We start from the raw sequence: 16,586 nt of genomic DNA on the forward strand, positions 1-16,586 counted from the left end.
TGATTCGAATACGTCACCTCCTATCGTATTATTACTAATCATAACAATAATAAATTGTTAGAGTAAGTTCAACTCAATGACAAATGATAATTGGAGACTTAATACATGAATTAACCTATAACAAGACTTCCACGTTTAAATGGTTTAAATATATACTTTTGAGTTTCAATTAAGAAGTGAGAAGTTCAAATATCAATATAAATGTGAAGTCCACTAATACTTATGGATACAAATTTATAGTGTGAACAAAAAAGTAGTGCTAGAAATTTTCTTACTTATTATCGAGGTTAGAGCCTTAGGGACGTTTGGGTAAGGATTATTTAAGACTATAATAACCACATTCTGCTACGGTAGATACTATTTTGTAATCCTAATAAACTACAATTAACACTATTTCAAAATCTCGTTTGCTACAATATTTATTATTTGTTACAGATTTTACTACCTTACATTCATCATTTTTTATTATTTGCTATAATGTTTATTATTATTTTTTAAACTAAAATAGTTTACACATCAAACGCATACTATTATAACTAAATTAAAGTAATCTACCCCAAATATAAACTATCATAATTGAACCATGATAACTTAAGATTATAATAGCCAATTTCCTGTCTCAAATGCTCCACCGGGGTAGGTTAGATTTTCCAAATATGTAGACATTAAAAAATAAAAAAAAACCACATTGTAGAAAAAAGAAAAAGAAAAAGAAAGAAAAAGAAAAGAAAAATCTTTCGGTGAGAGACAGTGGGAGTAAGTTGAGTGGCGGAGAGAGTGAACTTTTATATAAGGCGGCAAAGGAGCACCCACGAAGGCTTTCGAAAAATGGAGGGAAGACGAAGACCTTGAGCAACTGTAGCTATCTTGCCATGGCGAATCTTTCCAGTCTAGTTCACGAGCTTCGGGAACGTATAGCAGCTTCCTCATCCACTCCTCCTAATCGCGCCGATGACATTGGTCTCGAAGTCCGATTTCGCGCCGTCCTTCCCAATCTCCTCCACACGTACGTCGTTCCCTCTTCCTCAGGTTCCATTTCTCTGCACTAGTCTTTCTTTTGCCTTCTTCGTTCATCTTCAAATGCTTATCCTCTCTTTTTGGTTTTGAATCGCATGAAATCATCATCCGGTATAACTAAATTGAACGGAAGTGTTTTTTTTGTTTATGGCATTGTTTATCACTAACTTGCACATTCGTTGGCGAATGGAAAACTGCACTTATTTGAAGTTGAATTCCATTTCTGTTTCTTGCAGTAAACGAGAGAGAAGTAGTTGCTGTATTGAAGCTCATCTCGCACACGGCGAGGAACTTTCCTGGCGTTTTTTACCATGGAAAGGCTAGCGCCGTCTTGCCTGTGATTGTTCGGATATTGCCTTTTTTTGCGGAGACCGCTATCCAGTCAGTAATATATCTTATTGTTCGTTATTTAGCTTTCTTTTTATTATCATTTCGGGAGGTTCGTTAAATGAGAACTGTAGCGATCATTTCGATGACAGGTTCAAATACTTTTGCAATGTTTAAATCAATAGAAATTTGTATAAACAACTAACTGGATTTTATAGGGGAAAGAGGACAGTCTGGGTTATATTTTCACGCGTGCCTGTTTGTTTCCTAATCTAACAGAAATTAGTCTTTTGACTCCAGGGCACGGCATGGAGTCATTTTTGAAACAATTGGTTCCCTTTTATCCTTGCTTCGTACTGGAGCACGGGATGCATACCGTCAGTTTTTCCTTGATGCCATGTCAGTCGTCGAAGGTAAGCAGGAAATTCATGTGACTTTGTAAAATGTATTTTCCTGTATAAACTTGACCTATTTGTTTGTTGTAATACGCTTTTACCATTTGTCAAATTACATGAAAGGTGCTACATTTGGATATTCAAAAGTGTGGCCAGGGTCACGGGTTAAGTTACAGGTTGATTGCTGCTTTGGTTCAAGCTATTGCATCTTGCATTGCTTATGAAATGCATGAATGTGATTAAGCAATTTAAAAAGTGTTAGTAAAGTCTGAGTCTCTCAGATGCTTAGTTACATGCGTTATTTGATTTCAACCCATGGACAATGTTGAAGTCTTAAATTGTAGGAGCAGTAGCCCCTAACTCATTTTTCTTGAAGCATTGAAAAGAAGAAATTTTGATAAGATGAAAAGATTGCCAGTGTATTTTCCACTGCATTGGGCCCTTAACTTTTGGTTTATGATGGGGGCGGGGAGAGAGTGTTGACTTTTTTTCACTGTTTCTCTGGTTTGACTTTGAATCTTTGTTTCTTTTTACAATTTATCTTTGTACACTGGGACATTGACTTCTGCAAATTCATTTTTCCTTAAAATTTTAACTGCATGTGTAACACCTTGTATTTCATTATTCGAGGGTGCTCAGATTCCATCTCTTTAGTGCAGATATTTTATACACTGCATCACTTGGCACTGATACTTCAAGCTTTGTGGAGTCCACAAGTATCAATTTGAATTGTTTCTGCGAATCTTTGAAGGGAATCTTTGAGGATCCCGATCATCTTGGGGATCTTCCAGAAATCAACAGGCCAACTAATGGCTCTGGTATTTTAATAAATCTAACGGGGAAAAAGAGGTGGCGGCCTTTTGCGACTTGGATTATTAAGCTTCTAGGTAAATGCTTGGCTGAGGGGACTGTGTATGTTGAAGGGCTTATCAGTATGTCAGATGTTTCAGCAGCATGTTCATTATTATGTTATGGGGATGCTGATTTGCAAATGGTAAGTGGATGGTGTATTGGTAGCAATTGGAATTAGAAATGTTTAGCACTATTGAACTTTACAACGTTGTTGATAAAAATTCCTCGACCAAGTAGTTTCCCTTGTTTATGATGATAATATTCTGACAATCATCTCAAATTTAACTTTTTGGAAGGCATGCTTTGACTTTGCACGCATTGTTGGATTGGTGATAGATGACGTCGTTCCATATCAGCCTTTAATCCAGTCAATTTCTACTATATTAAGTGAAGACAAACAGGGGCTTCCTGTATTTAGGTATGTGTTGAGTTAAAGAAAGTGGGAAGTTGGCAATATAATGGTTGGAAAGAAGAAATCTATATTACCCCTATTCCTTGTCCGTTCCTTTTAGTTTTCCCATGAATTCCTTTATTCTCTCTTTCTGTACCTGTGAGTTTGGTCCTTGGTGAGATTTCATGTTTCTCTTTGAGCTACAACTTTGAAGAATTTTTGTAATTACTCTTTAGACAACACTTTACTTACCTTCCTGATCCTTAGGTTCTATTGCTCTTTGTTTCCATATTGTATATTGAGCTTTTGTCTCATTTCATTATCTTAATGAAAGAGACCGTTTCCTTTAGAAAAAAAAGACAACACTTTACTTACTTGGAACCCCTTTCCTTACTGGGGTTTGTGTGGACTTGGTTTCTTTGTATGCCCTTGTATTCTTTTCATTTATTCTTAATAAAAGCAGTTGTATCTGTAGAATTTTCTTTTTCTAAGTTTATATCGGATACAATATAGAAAAGTTAGTCTATAATTATAATAAGACAACTCTACAAGCAGTGCACATAGTTTATAGAAGAATCTACATTTCGGACGTCTTTCATCAAGAGGCCTCAATCCTTATTTCAAATTAAGTACCATGGGTTGTGGCATGATGGTTAAAAGGAGTCGAAAATTATGGTGTCTCTGAGGTCTTGAGTCCAACCACTTGCTTAGGATAACATATTTTTTTCCAACGTTCAGTGTTCTCTCGTTGAGCAGTTGTCCCCTGATAGAGTTGATTTAGTTTGCTTCACACGACAGCTAAAAGAAATCCCTCTCTTATATTTCATGAGACTGTCATCTGTGAATTAGTTAGTTAATCTTTTAATTTTTTTCCCCTGTTGGCAGGATGACTGGTTTTTTATAGGTAAATATAAGCTAATCAGTGTCTTCCAGCAACTTTTTAATAACATGTATCTAACATATTTACTTTATTTACTTGTGCATTGTAATACTTTGTTTATTTGGCAGGAACACACCATATGATACTTCTATTGGAGGTTGTCTTAATGTGCTATACTCCAACTGTTGTGATGATGTTGTCAAGCTAACTGCTGCAGACATGGTTGGCATATTTTCACAGTCCCTGTGGAGAACCAGGAGCATGGAGCTCAAGGTTAATTTACATTCCTAATGTCATTACTAGCAACAATTGAACTTTCTGACATGGTTTGTCACATCCACAATTGCTGATGGCTTTTAGGAACTTACTGGAAGGGATCTCAAATTAATTTCCACCTTTATATTTTGCATTTTTTAGGTTTCATTATGCAATGCATACATGCGGATTGCTAAAATCTGCCCTTCTCATATCTGGAGGCCTGAAATACTCGTTGATATGCTTTCTTTTCCAGAACCTTGCTTAGCTTTGATAGATTGCTTCAAAGCAGTTCTATCTATTCTTGGTCCTGATTATGTTGGAGGCTCTTTACCTGGCATGGGTTTGTTAGAATTGAACAATAAATCAAATGAAAGCTCAAGAGTTGGAAATAAGAGACTCTTTAAGGATTTGGATATTGCCAAGAACAAAAGACCAAAGATCGATGGAGAAATTCTGAGCACTGGAGCTGATATTCTGGTTGAGTGCAAGAAGCCTTGGGTCAAAATTTGTGAAACTGAAGAAACTTATGCAAATAATTTGCATAATTTACTTGTTTCATTTGTTGGATGTTTAAAAGCTTCTTCCATCAGAGATGATGCTCTAAGACCAGAAGTTTCATTAGCAGCTCTTAGCATGCTGTGTATTGCATTCTGTCGGTACCCTGAAACTCATTTGTCCATGGTCATATTTCAGGAGATGGTTTCATGGATTCCCTGGATATACGAGCAGGTGGCTTGATTTACTTTTGTGAATGTTCCATAACTTGTTTCTTATGACCTGGTTTCCCTTTTCCTGATATTAAGAATTGAGATATATTCTACAGGCGAAGAAAGGAAGCTCAATTTCCCTCGATATCTCCATTTTTCTTGAAGGAATTCACAGCATACTTCTCTTACCAAGTAAGGCAATTGTCCAAATCTTCATGTTAGTTTTTTGTAGTTATGCTTTTCCGTAGATGACTGCATCATTTCAGTTTTGTCCATTGGTGCTAGCTAACCACTTGCAATATATTGCCATAGATGCCTGCATAGTTTTATTTTTTATCCATACACAAAAATTCATAAAAGATGAATGTATGTAGTATATTTCAGTTAGCTCACAACCTTATAGATAAACTTGAGAACACTTTGGTTTTGGTATATTTTGGCATCATGGCCTTCTTATCTGACCTCTCCCTATATTTCTTTATCTTCTTGGATAATTCATAATGCCATCGTATAAGTCCTTTCTTCATAGTCTCATGGAACATTCTTCCTTGGGCGATTCAGTTTTTTTAACCTTTGGGGAGGACTAAGGTTCCTAGGAAAGGAAGATTCTTCATATGGCTAATTTTACATGGCCATGCGAACACGATGCATTGTTTCACCAAGAAGTTTCCCTCTCTTGTTGGGCTGTTCTGTTGTATCCTTTGCCTGAAGATGGAGGAAGATCTGGATCATATTTTTTGGCGTTTCACTTGCTCTTCGGATGGGTGTTAGTGCTATGATCAAGGAGTTCTTCCTCAATCCGCCTTGTGTGGAGAATGGTTACTTTTTTTGTAGGTGAGCGGAAAAGAAGTTTTTTTAGAGGGATGGACAAGGACCCTAGTGAGGCTTGGTCCCTTGTTCGCTTTCATGTTTCTTTGTGGGCTTCGGTTTCGAAGACCTTTTGTAAATATTTCGAGTCCCTTTCTGTACGGGGAGGTGTTTTTTTTTTTTAATATAAATTTTAATAACCGTATATTCTTTCATCTTTTCTCGGTGAAAGTTGTCACTCTTATAAAAAAAACACCATCGTTTCTCTTCTTAGAAAAAGATATCGAGATCATGCTTCATCTGAAATATTTTCTGATTTACTCTTAGTTTCTTCTTGTTTGTCGTAGTTGTGAGTGCTGACTATGCCATTTAATTTTGTAATGTACAGCGCATGTATCTTCATGTTTATTTTCACTCTTGTCTGGAAGTAATGGTGAATATGCTGAAACTATGTCTGTGATACTTAAAGTTCCATGGACCCATTCAATCACCAGAACTGAATCTCACAAGCCATCGAAGACAAAATGCATCTCTGTTCAGGTTGCATCAAAAATTACTTCCATCACTAAGACTGAAACTGATCTTGAGGTTCTGGATTTGAGTCTTGTTGATGAAGATGATGAAGTTAGAACTGAGGCTGCCATTTCAATTCCAGTGATTGCTCTATGGACTGGTTTTGACAAGCTATCACAGTTATTTAGGAGACTGGAGTAAGTTGAGCTTTTTCATTTGTATTTTGTTTTAGAGACGTGTTTATGAGTAACTGAATTATCTATTTACAAAAGGCTTTAGACCGAAGAAGGAAATTGAATTTTGTGAAATATTCTTAACTGGGAGCAGAGATCCTGCTTCTGAACTATTTTTTTTTATGGCTTGACATTAAAGATATGAATCAATAGGGTTAGAGGAATTTGTCAATATACTAATGGTCTTCTTTTATAAAAGCTTTTAGACTCTTGTGAGTCTTGTTAGAACTCAAGGACATAGTTATACAATCTATAGAACAGATCCTGATCAAATAAGGTCATTAGACTCTTTGAGTCTTGTGTGTAAATAAAATTTAGGTGTAACTGTAGACTTTGGACACTAGTCTATTTTCTTCATGAAAAGCAAAAGCTGCGAAAGTCCTTTGTATGTAGCAGCTGAAAAACAGAGAGAAAATTATTGGTATTGAAAGGGAGAATATGTAGGCTATATTGAATGAAATGGAAATACAGAAAAATAATGAATATATAAGATATGAATGACATTTTAAGGATATTTGATTTGATCCAACTGGTTTTAATATGCTAGCTTTGTGGGTAATGCCTTTTGCTTAACTTCTCGTGTTTATTACTCATTTGAATTTCAGGATCTTGAAGGGAGAAATGCATGAAAAAGTTAAGAAGATTATCCCATTTTCTCTTGGGTTTTTATCATGTCTATATGGATCTTGCCATTCAATAAATGGTCAAGATACGAGTAGGTGCAAATTATTTTTAAATACAAACAGTGATAGATGCTGCCAGACAGTTGACTATGTGATACAAGGATTTTGGTGTTCAAAGTGTGATCAGACTGTTCTGCATGATCATAAACTTCATACAAATATAATCGAGCCATCTGACTGTTACCCAAAAATGAATTTGGATAGTGATTTTGTCCATTTGATGTTGATATTTTTTGAACTTCTTTTTGACGAGTCTTCAGAAGAGGTTCAATTGTCCTGTGTGGGAACTCTTAGACGAATTCTGGTCCATGGGACTAGGGATGTTCTACATCAAACGAAGAATGATTGGCTTAAATGTGTTGAGTTTTTGCTTCTTAACAGAAAAAAAGCAATAAGAGAAGCATTCTGCCTTCAAATTAGTTCCTTCCTCGAGGATCATATCACAAGCTGCTTTTTCTCGGAAGAAGACATCTCAAACAAAAGGAAAGAGCTAATGTTTTTGGATTTGATTAAAAATGCAGTGGTATCGACTGCAGATCCCCAAATTCTGGACACTATGCTAGAATCTGTAGCAGAGCTCATGACTGCAGTTGATATTCACAGTGAATTTTTCTCCCTTTCTCTTCTATTGTTGATTGATCATCTCGATAATCCACATGTTACAGTGAGGATGAGTGCTTCAAGATCTATCCACAAAGCTTGCCGTTTCCATTTCAATGGGAATTTTGATCTAATATTTTCAAAAGTTGTCCATCTTCGGAATGAGCTATTTGATTATGTCTCTACAAGACTTGTTAGCCGTCCAAAAATTGTACAAGAATTTGCAGAAGCTGTTTTGGGTGTTGAAACTGAAGCACTTGTTAAGAAAATGATTCCTGTTGTTCTTCCAAAGCTGATTGTCTCTCATCAGAATAATGACCAAGCTGTTGAATCTTTATATGAATTAGCTAAATGTGTGGACACAGATATGGTTACGTTGATAGTAAATTGGTTGCCAAAAGTTCTTGCCTTTGTTCTCTACCAAGAAAATGGGAAGGAGTTACGTTTTGCCTTGGAATTTTATCATGCTCATACTGGTTCAAATCAGGAAGAAATTTTTTCTGCTGCATTACCTGCACTTTTAGATGAACTAGTATGCTTTGTGGATGGTGGTGATTCAGATGAGGTCAGTAAAAGGTATGTACTATGTAGCATCAAACCACTCTAGAATTTGCTGTGGAGTTCGGAATTAGACTTTTGATATACCTGTTTTCATTTGTCCTTTTCTTTTTCAGAGTTTGAAACTTTGCCTTTTTTCCTAACTTTACGTATGAGCTTGGGTATTTGTCAGCTTGTTTGGTTTACAAAAGTTGTCTTATTTCCTTTTTATTAGGTTATTTTGGAATTTGCGGTGCTGTTAGATATATGTAGTTCTAAAATGTGTTTATTGTTGTTCCTTGTATGTGGACTAATATTCTTCAGTCATACACATATGTCTGTCCAATCAAAGTAGATATTTTTGTTTTATTGTGCATGTTTTTCATCAATCTTTATTTGTAGGTTAGCAAAAGTTCCCGAGATGATATTACAAGTTGCTAGAGTTCTGACTGGAGGGGATGATCTCCCAGGATTTTTGAGGAATCATTTTGTTGGCCTCCTTAATAGCGTGGATAGGAAAATGCTCCATGCGGAGGACGTTTGCCTGCAGAAACAAGCTATACAACGTATTGAAATGCTGATAAAATTGATGGGTTCTCATCTTAGTACTTACGTGCCGAAACTAATGGTTCTTCTTATGCACGCTATTGGAAAAGAAGTACTACAAAGTGAAGGTCTGATTGTCTTGAATTCTTTCATCCAACAATTGGCTAATGTATCACCATCTAGCATCAAGTATGTGATTTCTCAAGTCTTTGCTGCACTTGTGCCTTTCCTGGAGAGAGATGAAACTTCCACACATTTAGAAATGGTGGTAAAAATTTTGGAAGAGCTTGTTTTAAAAAACAAGAGTATACTAAAGCTGCATATACGTGAATTCCCTCCATTGCCTTGTATTTCTGCTCTGACAGAGGTGAACAGAGCTATACATGAAACTCGTGGGTCAATGACTCTAAAGGATCAGCTACGAGACTTTGTTGATGGTTTAAATCATGAGAACTTGAACGTGAGATACATGGTGGCATGTGAATTGAGCAAATTGTTGAACATGAGAAGCAAGGAGGTTACAGCTTTGATAAGTGCTGAAGCTGATCTAGACATGGATGTTTTGAGCTTACTAATCTCATCCTTGCTAAGAGGGTGTGCTGAGGAGTCAAGGACTGCAGTGGGCCAACGGCTGAAATTGGTTTGCGCTGATTGTCTTGGAGCACTAGGTGCTGTTGATCCTGCCAAAGTGAAGAGTTTTTCAAGCCAACGATTTAAAATTGAATGTTCTGACGATGATCTAATTTTTGAGTTGATTCAAAAACACTTAGCTCCAGCTTTGGGAGCTGCACCAGATACCATAATTCAAGATTCAGCGGCATTAGCCATTCAAGAGCTTCTAAAAATTGCAGGGTGTAAGGCATCACTGGATGAAAATGCTGTTGCTTCAGTGTCACCATCATTGAAAGACAAAGAAGCTTCAAAAACTGTCACATCTGATTCTTCTGATGGTAGTAATGCAATGAGTATGAGAGGTCAGAGATTGTGGGGACGCTTCTCTGATTATGTGAAAGAAATTATAGCACCTTGCTTAACCTCCAGATTTCAGCTCCCGAATGTTGCTGACTCTGCAATTGTTAGTTCGATTTATCGACCGGGTATGTCATTCAGAAGGTGGATATTCTTTTGGATAAAAAAGCTAACTGCACATGCCACTGGGTCTCGTGCGAGTATTTTTCATGCTTGTCGAGGTATAGTGCGGCATGATATGCAGACAGCTGTTTATCTGCTACCTTATTTAGTTCTTAGTGCCGTCTGTCATGGTACAGAGGAAGCACGATATGGCATAGCAGAAGAGATCTTGTCTGTTCTCAATGCTGCAGCAGCAGAGAACGGTGTAACTTTGATTCATGGAATTATTGGAGGGCAAAGTGATGTTTGCATTCAAGCTGTGTTTACTCTTCTTGATAATCTAGGACAGTGGGTGGATGATGTTGAACGAGGATTGTCACTTTCTCGATCTGGTCCATCATCGTCTTCTAAGCATTTGGTGGCCAAAACGAAGGAATCAAGTTCAAATGTTCAAGTTGATCAGGAGCAACTCCTGGTTCAGTGTAGATATGTTTCACAGCTTTTAGATGCAATTCCAAAGATCACACTTGCTAGGGCTTCCTTGAGCTGTCAGGCCTATGCTAGATCTTTGATGTATTTTGAGTCATACGTTCGAGGAAAATCTGGTTCTTTTAACCCTGCGGCTGAGAGGAGTGGCATCTTTGAGGACGGAGATATTTCATATCTCATGGAAATATATAGTTATCTTGATGAGCCTGATGGTCTATCTGGCTTGGCATGTTTACGTAAATCCTTGAAGTTACAAGACCAACTTTTGATAAATAAAAAGGCTGGAAATTGGGCAGATGTTTTGACTTTTTGTGAACAGGCTTTGCATATGGAACCAACTTCAGTTCAAAGGCATTCGGATGTTCTTAATTGCTTGTTAAATATGTGCCACCTTCAAGCCATGGTTACTCATGTGGATGGTTTAATTACGAGGATTCCTCAGTACAAGAAAACGTGGTGCATGCAAGGAGTGCAGGCAGCTTGGAGGCTTGGCCGGTGGGACCTGATGGATGAATACCTCAAGGGAGCTGATGAAGAAGGTCTTCTTTGTAGCAGCTCTGAGAGTAATGCTTCATTTGACATGGACGTAGCAAAAATTCTGCAGGCAATGATGAAGAAGAATCAGTTTTCAGTTTCTGAGAAAATTGCTCTGTCCAAACAATCTCTGATTGCCCCTCTTGCTGCTGCTGGCATGGATTCTTACACACGTGCTTATCCATTTGTTGTGAAACTTCACCTTCTGAAAGAGCTTGAGGATTTTCATAACCTTCTTTACAATGACTCTTTCTTGGAAAAATCATTTCATGTAGATGATCAGGAATTTTCAGAAATGATTCAAAATTGGGAGAACCGGCTGAAATTTACTCAGTCATCACTCTGGGCAAGAGAGCCACTTCTGTCCTTTCGGAGGCTGGTTTTTGGTGCTAGTGGTCTCGATGCTCAAGTTGGGAACTGCTGGCTTCAGTATGCAAAGTTGTGTCGCTCGGCTGGTCATTATGAAACAGCTAACCGTGCAATTCTTGAAGCTCAGGCCTCTCATGCACCTAATGTCCATATGGAGAAAGCAAAGCTTTTATGGAGCACCAGACGGTCTGACGGTGCTATCTCAGAATTGCAACAATCTCTTCTAAATATGCCTGTGGAAGTTATAGGATCTGCTGCAATGTCATCAATAACAAGCCTTTCCTTGGTTCCAATGAATCCATCTTCTTTGATCTGTGATACTCAAGCTTTGAATGAGAATAGAGATATTGCAAAGACTCTTCTCTTATACTCGAGGTGGATACATTGCACTGGGCAAAAGCAAAAGGAAGATGTCATCAATCTTTATTCAAGAGTGAAGGAGCTACAGCCCAAGTGGGAGAAAGGATATTTTTTTATGGCTAGGTATTGCGATGAATTGCTTGCAGATGCCAGGAAACGCCAGGAAGAGTTTTCTGAACAAGGTCCGAGAAAAGCGTCATCATCTTCTACTGCTGTTGGTCCTTCAAATTTAAATAATGAGAAGCCTTGGTGGTCTTATGTGCCTGATGTACTCTTGTTCTATGCGAAAGGACTTCACAGGGGTCACAAGAATCTATTTCAAGCACTTCCAAGGTTGTTAACTTTGTGGTTTGACTTTGGGAGCATCTACCAAAGAGTTGGTTCATCATCCAACAAGGAGTTGAAAAGTGTTCATGGAAAGGTTCTGAATTTAGTTTATATGCTATTTTGATTTCCTTTCATCATATGAGTTGTACGTCTTTTATTATTATCTACTGCCTTTTTTTTCTAGGTTCTGAGCATCATGCGAGGTTGTTTAAAGGATTTGCCAACATATCAATGGTTGGCTGTACTGCCTCAGTTAGTTTCGAGGATTTGCCATCAAAATGAAGAAACTGTTCGATTGGTCAAACACATAATTACCTCTGTTGTCCGACAGTATCCACAGCAAGCTCTTTGGATAATGGCCGCAGTTTCAAAATCCACTGTTCCTTCAAGACGAGAGGCAGCTATGGAGATAATCCATTCTGCAAAAAAAGATTTCAGTCAAGGAAACAGTGGCAACAATTTGTTTCTTCAGTTTGCCAGTCTAATTGATCATTTAATCAAGTTGTGCTTCCATCCCTGTCAACAAAGAGCGAGGAACATTAATATTTCTACAGAATTTAGCACATTGAAGAGAATGATGCCATTGGAGATTATTATGCCAATTCAACAGTCTCTGGTTGTTAATCTGCCGACATATGATGTGAATCCCACTGATTCACTGAGGTCTGACATCTTTTCTGCCACAGAGCTTCCCACAATATCAGGAATAGCAGATGAGGCTGAGGTTCTTTCATCACTTCAGCGGCCTAAGAAAGTATGGTGTTTTTTTTTCAGTGTTTTGACTTTTGCAAAGTGCTTTGAATATGTGAAATATATTTTCTATTTTACTGCCTCATGTAGTAGTGTTCAAGTTTCGTCCTATATCCTTTGCTCAGGAAGGAATTTTTTTTGTCACATCTCTCTTCCCTTCGATAGATTATCATAGTTTTCGCACCGAGAATTTTATGCTTGGAAGCAGGCTATAGCTTTTCATCATATTTATTAATTATTACAGATATGCTGTAGGAGATTGCTTCTTCTTCTTCTTTTATTTATTTGTGTTACTTTTTCTAAAGCTAGCTACCTAGGCAAGCCAGCTCACACGCCTGTGTGATGCAAGCAAAACAATTTATTTTTCGTACTATGATTTCAATTTTAATTGTGTAACTATATTGGTTCTTCAAATAGGCATAAGATAAAATTCTGCTGCATTTTGAGCATGTATATTGGTATAATTCTTCAATGTAATCACTAATTATCTATTACTCATGCCTTAATGACTTGACTGTAATAATATAAACTTTTCTTAATTACAGATCATTCTATTGGGTAGTGATGGCATTGAGCGACCATTCCTCTGCAAACCCAAGGATGATCTCCGAAAGGATGCTCGCATGATGGAGTTCACAGCAATGATTAACCGTTTGCTATCCAAATATCCAGAAAGCCGTCGGAGGAAGCTCTACATACGCACCTTTGCTGTGATACCTCTGACAGAGGATTGTGGTATGGTAGAATGGGTTCCTCATACTCGGGGTCTTAGACATATACTGCAAGACATATATATTACTTGCGGTAAGTTTGACAGGCAGAAGACAAATCCCCAAGTTAAGCGAATATACGATCAGTGCCAAGGTAAAATACCTGAAGGTGAAATGTTGAAGACAAAAATTCTTCCTCTGTTCCCTCCCATTTTCCATAGATGGTTTTTGAATACCTTTTCAGAACCAGCTGCTTGGTTTAGAGCGCGGATAGCTTATGCACATACAACTGCAGTTTGGTCTATGGTTGGACATATTGTGGGGTTAGGTGATAGACATGGTGAAAATATTCTTTTTGATTCTACTACGGGTGACTGCGTTCATGTCGATTTCAGTTGTTTATTTGACAAAGGTCTGCAGCTTGAGAAGCCTGAACTGGTGCCTTTTAGGCTAACCCAGGTCAGAAGACTTTACTTGATTGATAATTTAACTTTTAGATAAACTTGCACGTTTTTTATATTCAAGAATTATGAGCAACCATCAATTTCTACTATTTAGCGTAGGAACAGCCAAATTAAATTTGACAATTAGTTTAATATTTTTATGCTGTTGTCCATGTAGAGGTTTTCATTAATAGGAGCTCACTAAAATGCTATATGACAAAATTTAGTTACCCTTTGTGTTTATGTATTCTCGACATCTTTCAAGTAGATGGCATTTGTATCCACAATTTTCGCTTTTCTCCTCCATGCTGCCATTAACAGAAGTTCACCAAAATGCTATCATTGAAATCAATTTACTACCTTATTCATTTATTTGTTCAATAGCTATCAAAGCAGATGGTATTCATATCCCTAATTTTCGCTTTTCTTCTCCATGCTGCCATTTTATCGTCAGAACATGATTGATGGATTAGGAATCACTGGTTATGAGGGCGTTTTCTTGAGAGTTTGTGAAATTACTCTTTCTGTATTGAGATCTCATCGAGATACTTTGATGAGCGTACTTGAAACTTTCATTCATGATCCGCTTGTGGAGTGGACAAAATCGCACAAATCCAGTGGTGTTGAAGTTCAGAATCCACATGCTCAGGTTTGGTTGTTTATTCTTACGGTCTCTCTTGTAGATTATACAGTTTTTTTATTATTCCATTTTTAACACTTAGCTGAATTGCTCAAGCTAATCCCCATGCTCTTTTAATACTGTTACAGCTAGCCATCAGTAACATTGAGGCTAGGTTACAAGGTGTAGTTGTTGGTGTTGGAGCTGCACCATCTTTGCCCCTGGCTGTCGAAGGTCAGGCTCGTCGATTAATTGCTGAAGCAGTCGCACACAAGAATCTTGGGAAGATGTACATATGGTGGATGCCATGGTTTTAGATATGATGAGGAATCCCAAAAAAATTGGAGTTTCTTTTCCATCCGCAAAGATCAGAGAAAGGTTTTTCCAGTATTCTTTCGAGTCGGCCTAACCTTTTCTACCCATCAACTTGGAAGGGTTTCTTGGAGAACAGATTCTTGGAGAACATAGGTATTTAACAAAACCATTTAAGAGAAATATATATCATATTAGGCAAGTTTACATAATTCTCGACTAATTTTAGGACAATTACTTGATCTTACCACATTCGATTCGATCGTGAGAAAATGGGATATCTTAGGTTGGAGGCCTACGTAGAATTTGAACCCGGTCCAACAAAGCTTCTTTACATTTTCACTTGCTCCAATCATTAGTAGATGAACTTAAAGTGGTTCAAAGAGAGGTACAAAAACTTGCTGCATAGTAGGTTCCATCCCCTTTAATGGCCTTCGTTACAATAAATGGGAAAGTACAAGAACCAAAATACATTTTAAAACTATAGAGAGATTGTAGGTGAACCGTCCTAAAATAATTTATCTAGATTTGCATTTATTTCCAAGAATCAGGATTGTACTGCAAGAGCTTAGAGAATGTCCTTGGTTTCACAAATCTTCTCTAATAAAACCTGCTTTAAACTAGATGATGAATTTGCTAATTTTGACTTATTGGATCTCTTTACTGATCGTGGTACAGGATTTTCGATGAATGGATTTATCAGAGTCTGACAGTGAAGCAAGCCTTCTGCATAGGATGTGGGTTAAAATCTCATTCAAGTTCATGATCTCTTCAAGTAAGCACTTGCTATTATTACCTTCGAAACTCAAAGGTCCGGTGCAACTTCTTTCATATGTTCTGGCTCGGGTTATATGTTCTCATTTATTGAGTTGCATGAATGCATTTTTTAGTTTATTGTGCTTGATTTTGATTGTATATTTCAATTTTCACTTTGCATAATGTTGCTTCTTTTTTGTTTGTTTGTTTGTTTTTTTTTGTATATCATTGTAAATGAATGCTAGTAAACTTCTCACTAGGATAGTTCTTGTTAGTATTGTCTATAATATTCAACGGAAGGTCTTAAAGGGATGGTTTTATGCCAAATCTTTGAAATGCTTTGAGAGAAGTTCCCTAACTTATCTGGGTTTCGTTTGAAGCTCTGAGTTGTGTGTCTAGTTGGTATTTGGAACTTTCAAAAGTGTAACAATTTTTGTTTCTAAACGACACGTGGAATAGGATATTGAATCTCTGACCTTGACCTAGAGACTGATGGTACATACATGATGCCATTGGAATTATGTTCATTCTAATAGATTTTTGAACTTTTAATTTTGTATCTAATAGGTTGTTAATTAATTTGATTTTTTAAAATCAATTGATCTATTAGATGTAAATTTGAATTTTATGTATGATGGAACCTCGAATTTTTAATTTTATCTAGTTGATTGACAAAAATTTTAAAATATAAGAGTTCAAAGATTAAATTTATAATTTTTGAAGATTGAAGGGCCAAATAAATATAAACCACAAGATTTTGAGACACCATCTATAATTTAGCTGGGCTTTAATAAGAGACAACTCAAGAAGCTGATGGAGTACTACTTTGGTATTTGTACTTTTGATTTTAGTTTATTTTGGTCTTTATACTTTTAAGACGATTATTTTGGTCTTTATAATTATAATTTTTATTTATTTTGATTCTTGTATTTTCAAAATGTTCATCTTAGTCTTGGTGCTTTCAATATTGGTTCATTTTTGTCCTTAAGCTTAAAATAAAAAATAACAATTTTGAAAATGAAATGAAGGAATTAAAATAGTCACCTTGAAACTACAAGGATGAAAGTAAATATTTTAAAAGTAGAGAGACCAAACTAAAG

The 16,586-nt window shown here is 36.8% G+C and overlaps 1 protein-coding gene across 3 annotated transcripts; it reads left to right on the forward strand.

Moving 5' to 3' along the window:
* The first annotated feature begins 701 nt into the window (after positions 1-701).
* On the forward strand, positions 702-15,933 carry ATR (Ataxia telangiectasia-mutated and RAD3-like protein). Of its 3 annotated transcripts, none has more exons than XM_090313484.1 (16): positions 702-1,029; positions 1,254-1,398; positions 1,645-1,757; positions 2,399-2,733; positions 2,888-3,009; positions 3,991-4,135; positions 4,280-4,849; positions 4,944-5,019; positions 6,023-6,344; positions 6,986-8,239; positions 8,603-11,990; positions 12,081-12,650; positions 13,192-13,815; positions 14,254-14,448; positions 14,568-14,886; positions 15,409-15,933. In XM_090313484.1, exons 1-15 carry the CDS (start codon positions 873-875, stop codon positions 14,733-14,735), a joined length of 8,184 nt encoding a protein of 2,727 aa, XP_090169610.1. In that variant the 5' UTR covers positions 702-872; the 3' UTR covers positions 14,736-14,886; positions 15,409-15,933. The 3 variants fall into 3 exon arrangements, with proteins under 3 accessions (XP_090169610.1, XP_090169611.1, XP_090169612.1); XM_090313485.1 differs by having other exon boundaries at positions 815-1,006; XM_090313486.1 differs by lacking the exons at positions 702-1,029; positions 1,254-1,398; positions 1,645-1,757; positions 2,399-2,733; positions 2,888-3,009 and having other exon boundaries at positions 3,997-4,135; positions 4,374-4,849.
* The last annotated feature ends 653 nt before the right edge of the window (positions 15,934-16,586 follow it).

The sequence above is a fragment of the Benincasa hispida genome, chromosome 5, assembly GCF_027475165.1.
Source record: "Benincasa hispida cultivar pf3 chromosome 5, pf3_genome.v1.1, whole genome shotgun sequence".
In the NCBI taxonomy this organism is placed as follows: domain Eukaryota; kingdom Viridiplantae; phylum Streptophyta; class Magnoliopsida; order Cucurbitales; family Cucurbitaceae; genus Benincasa; species Benincasa hispida.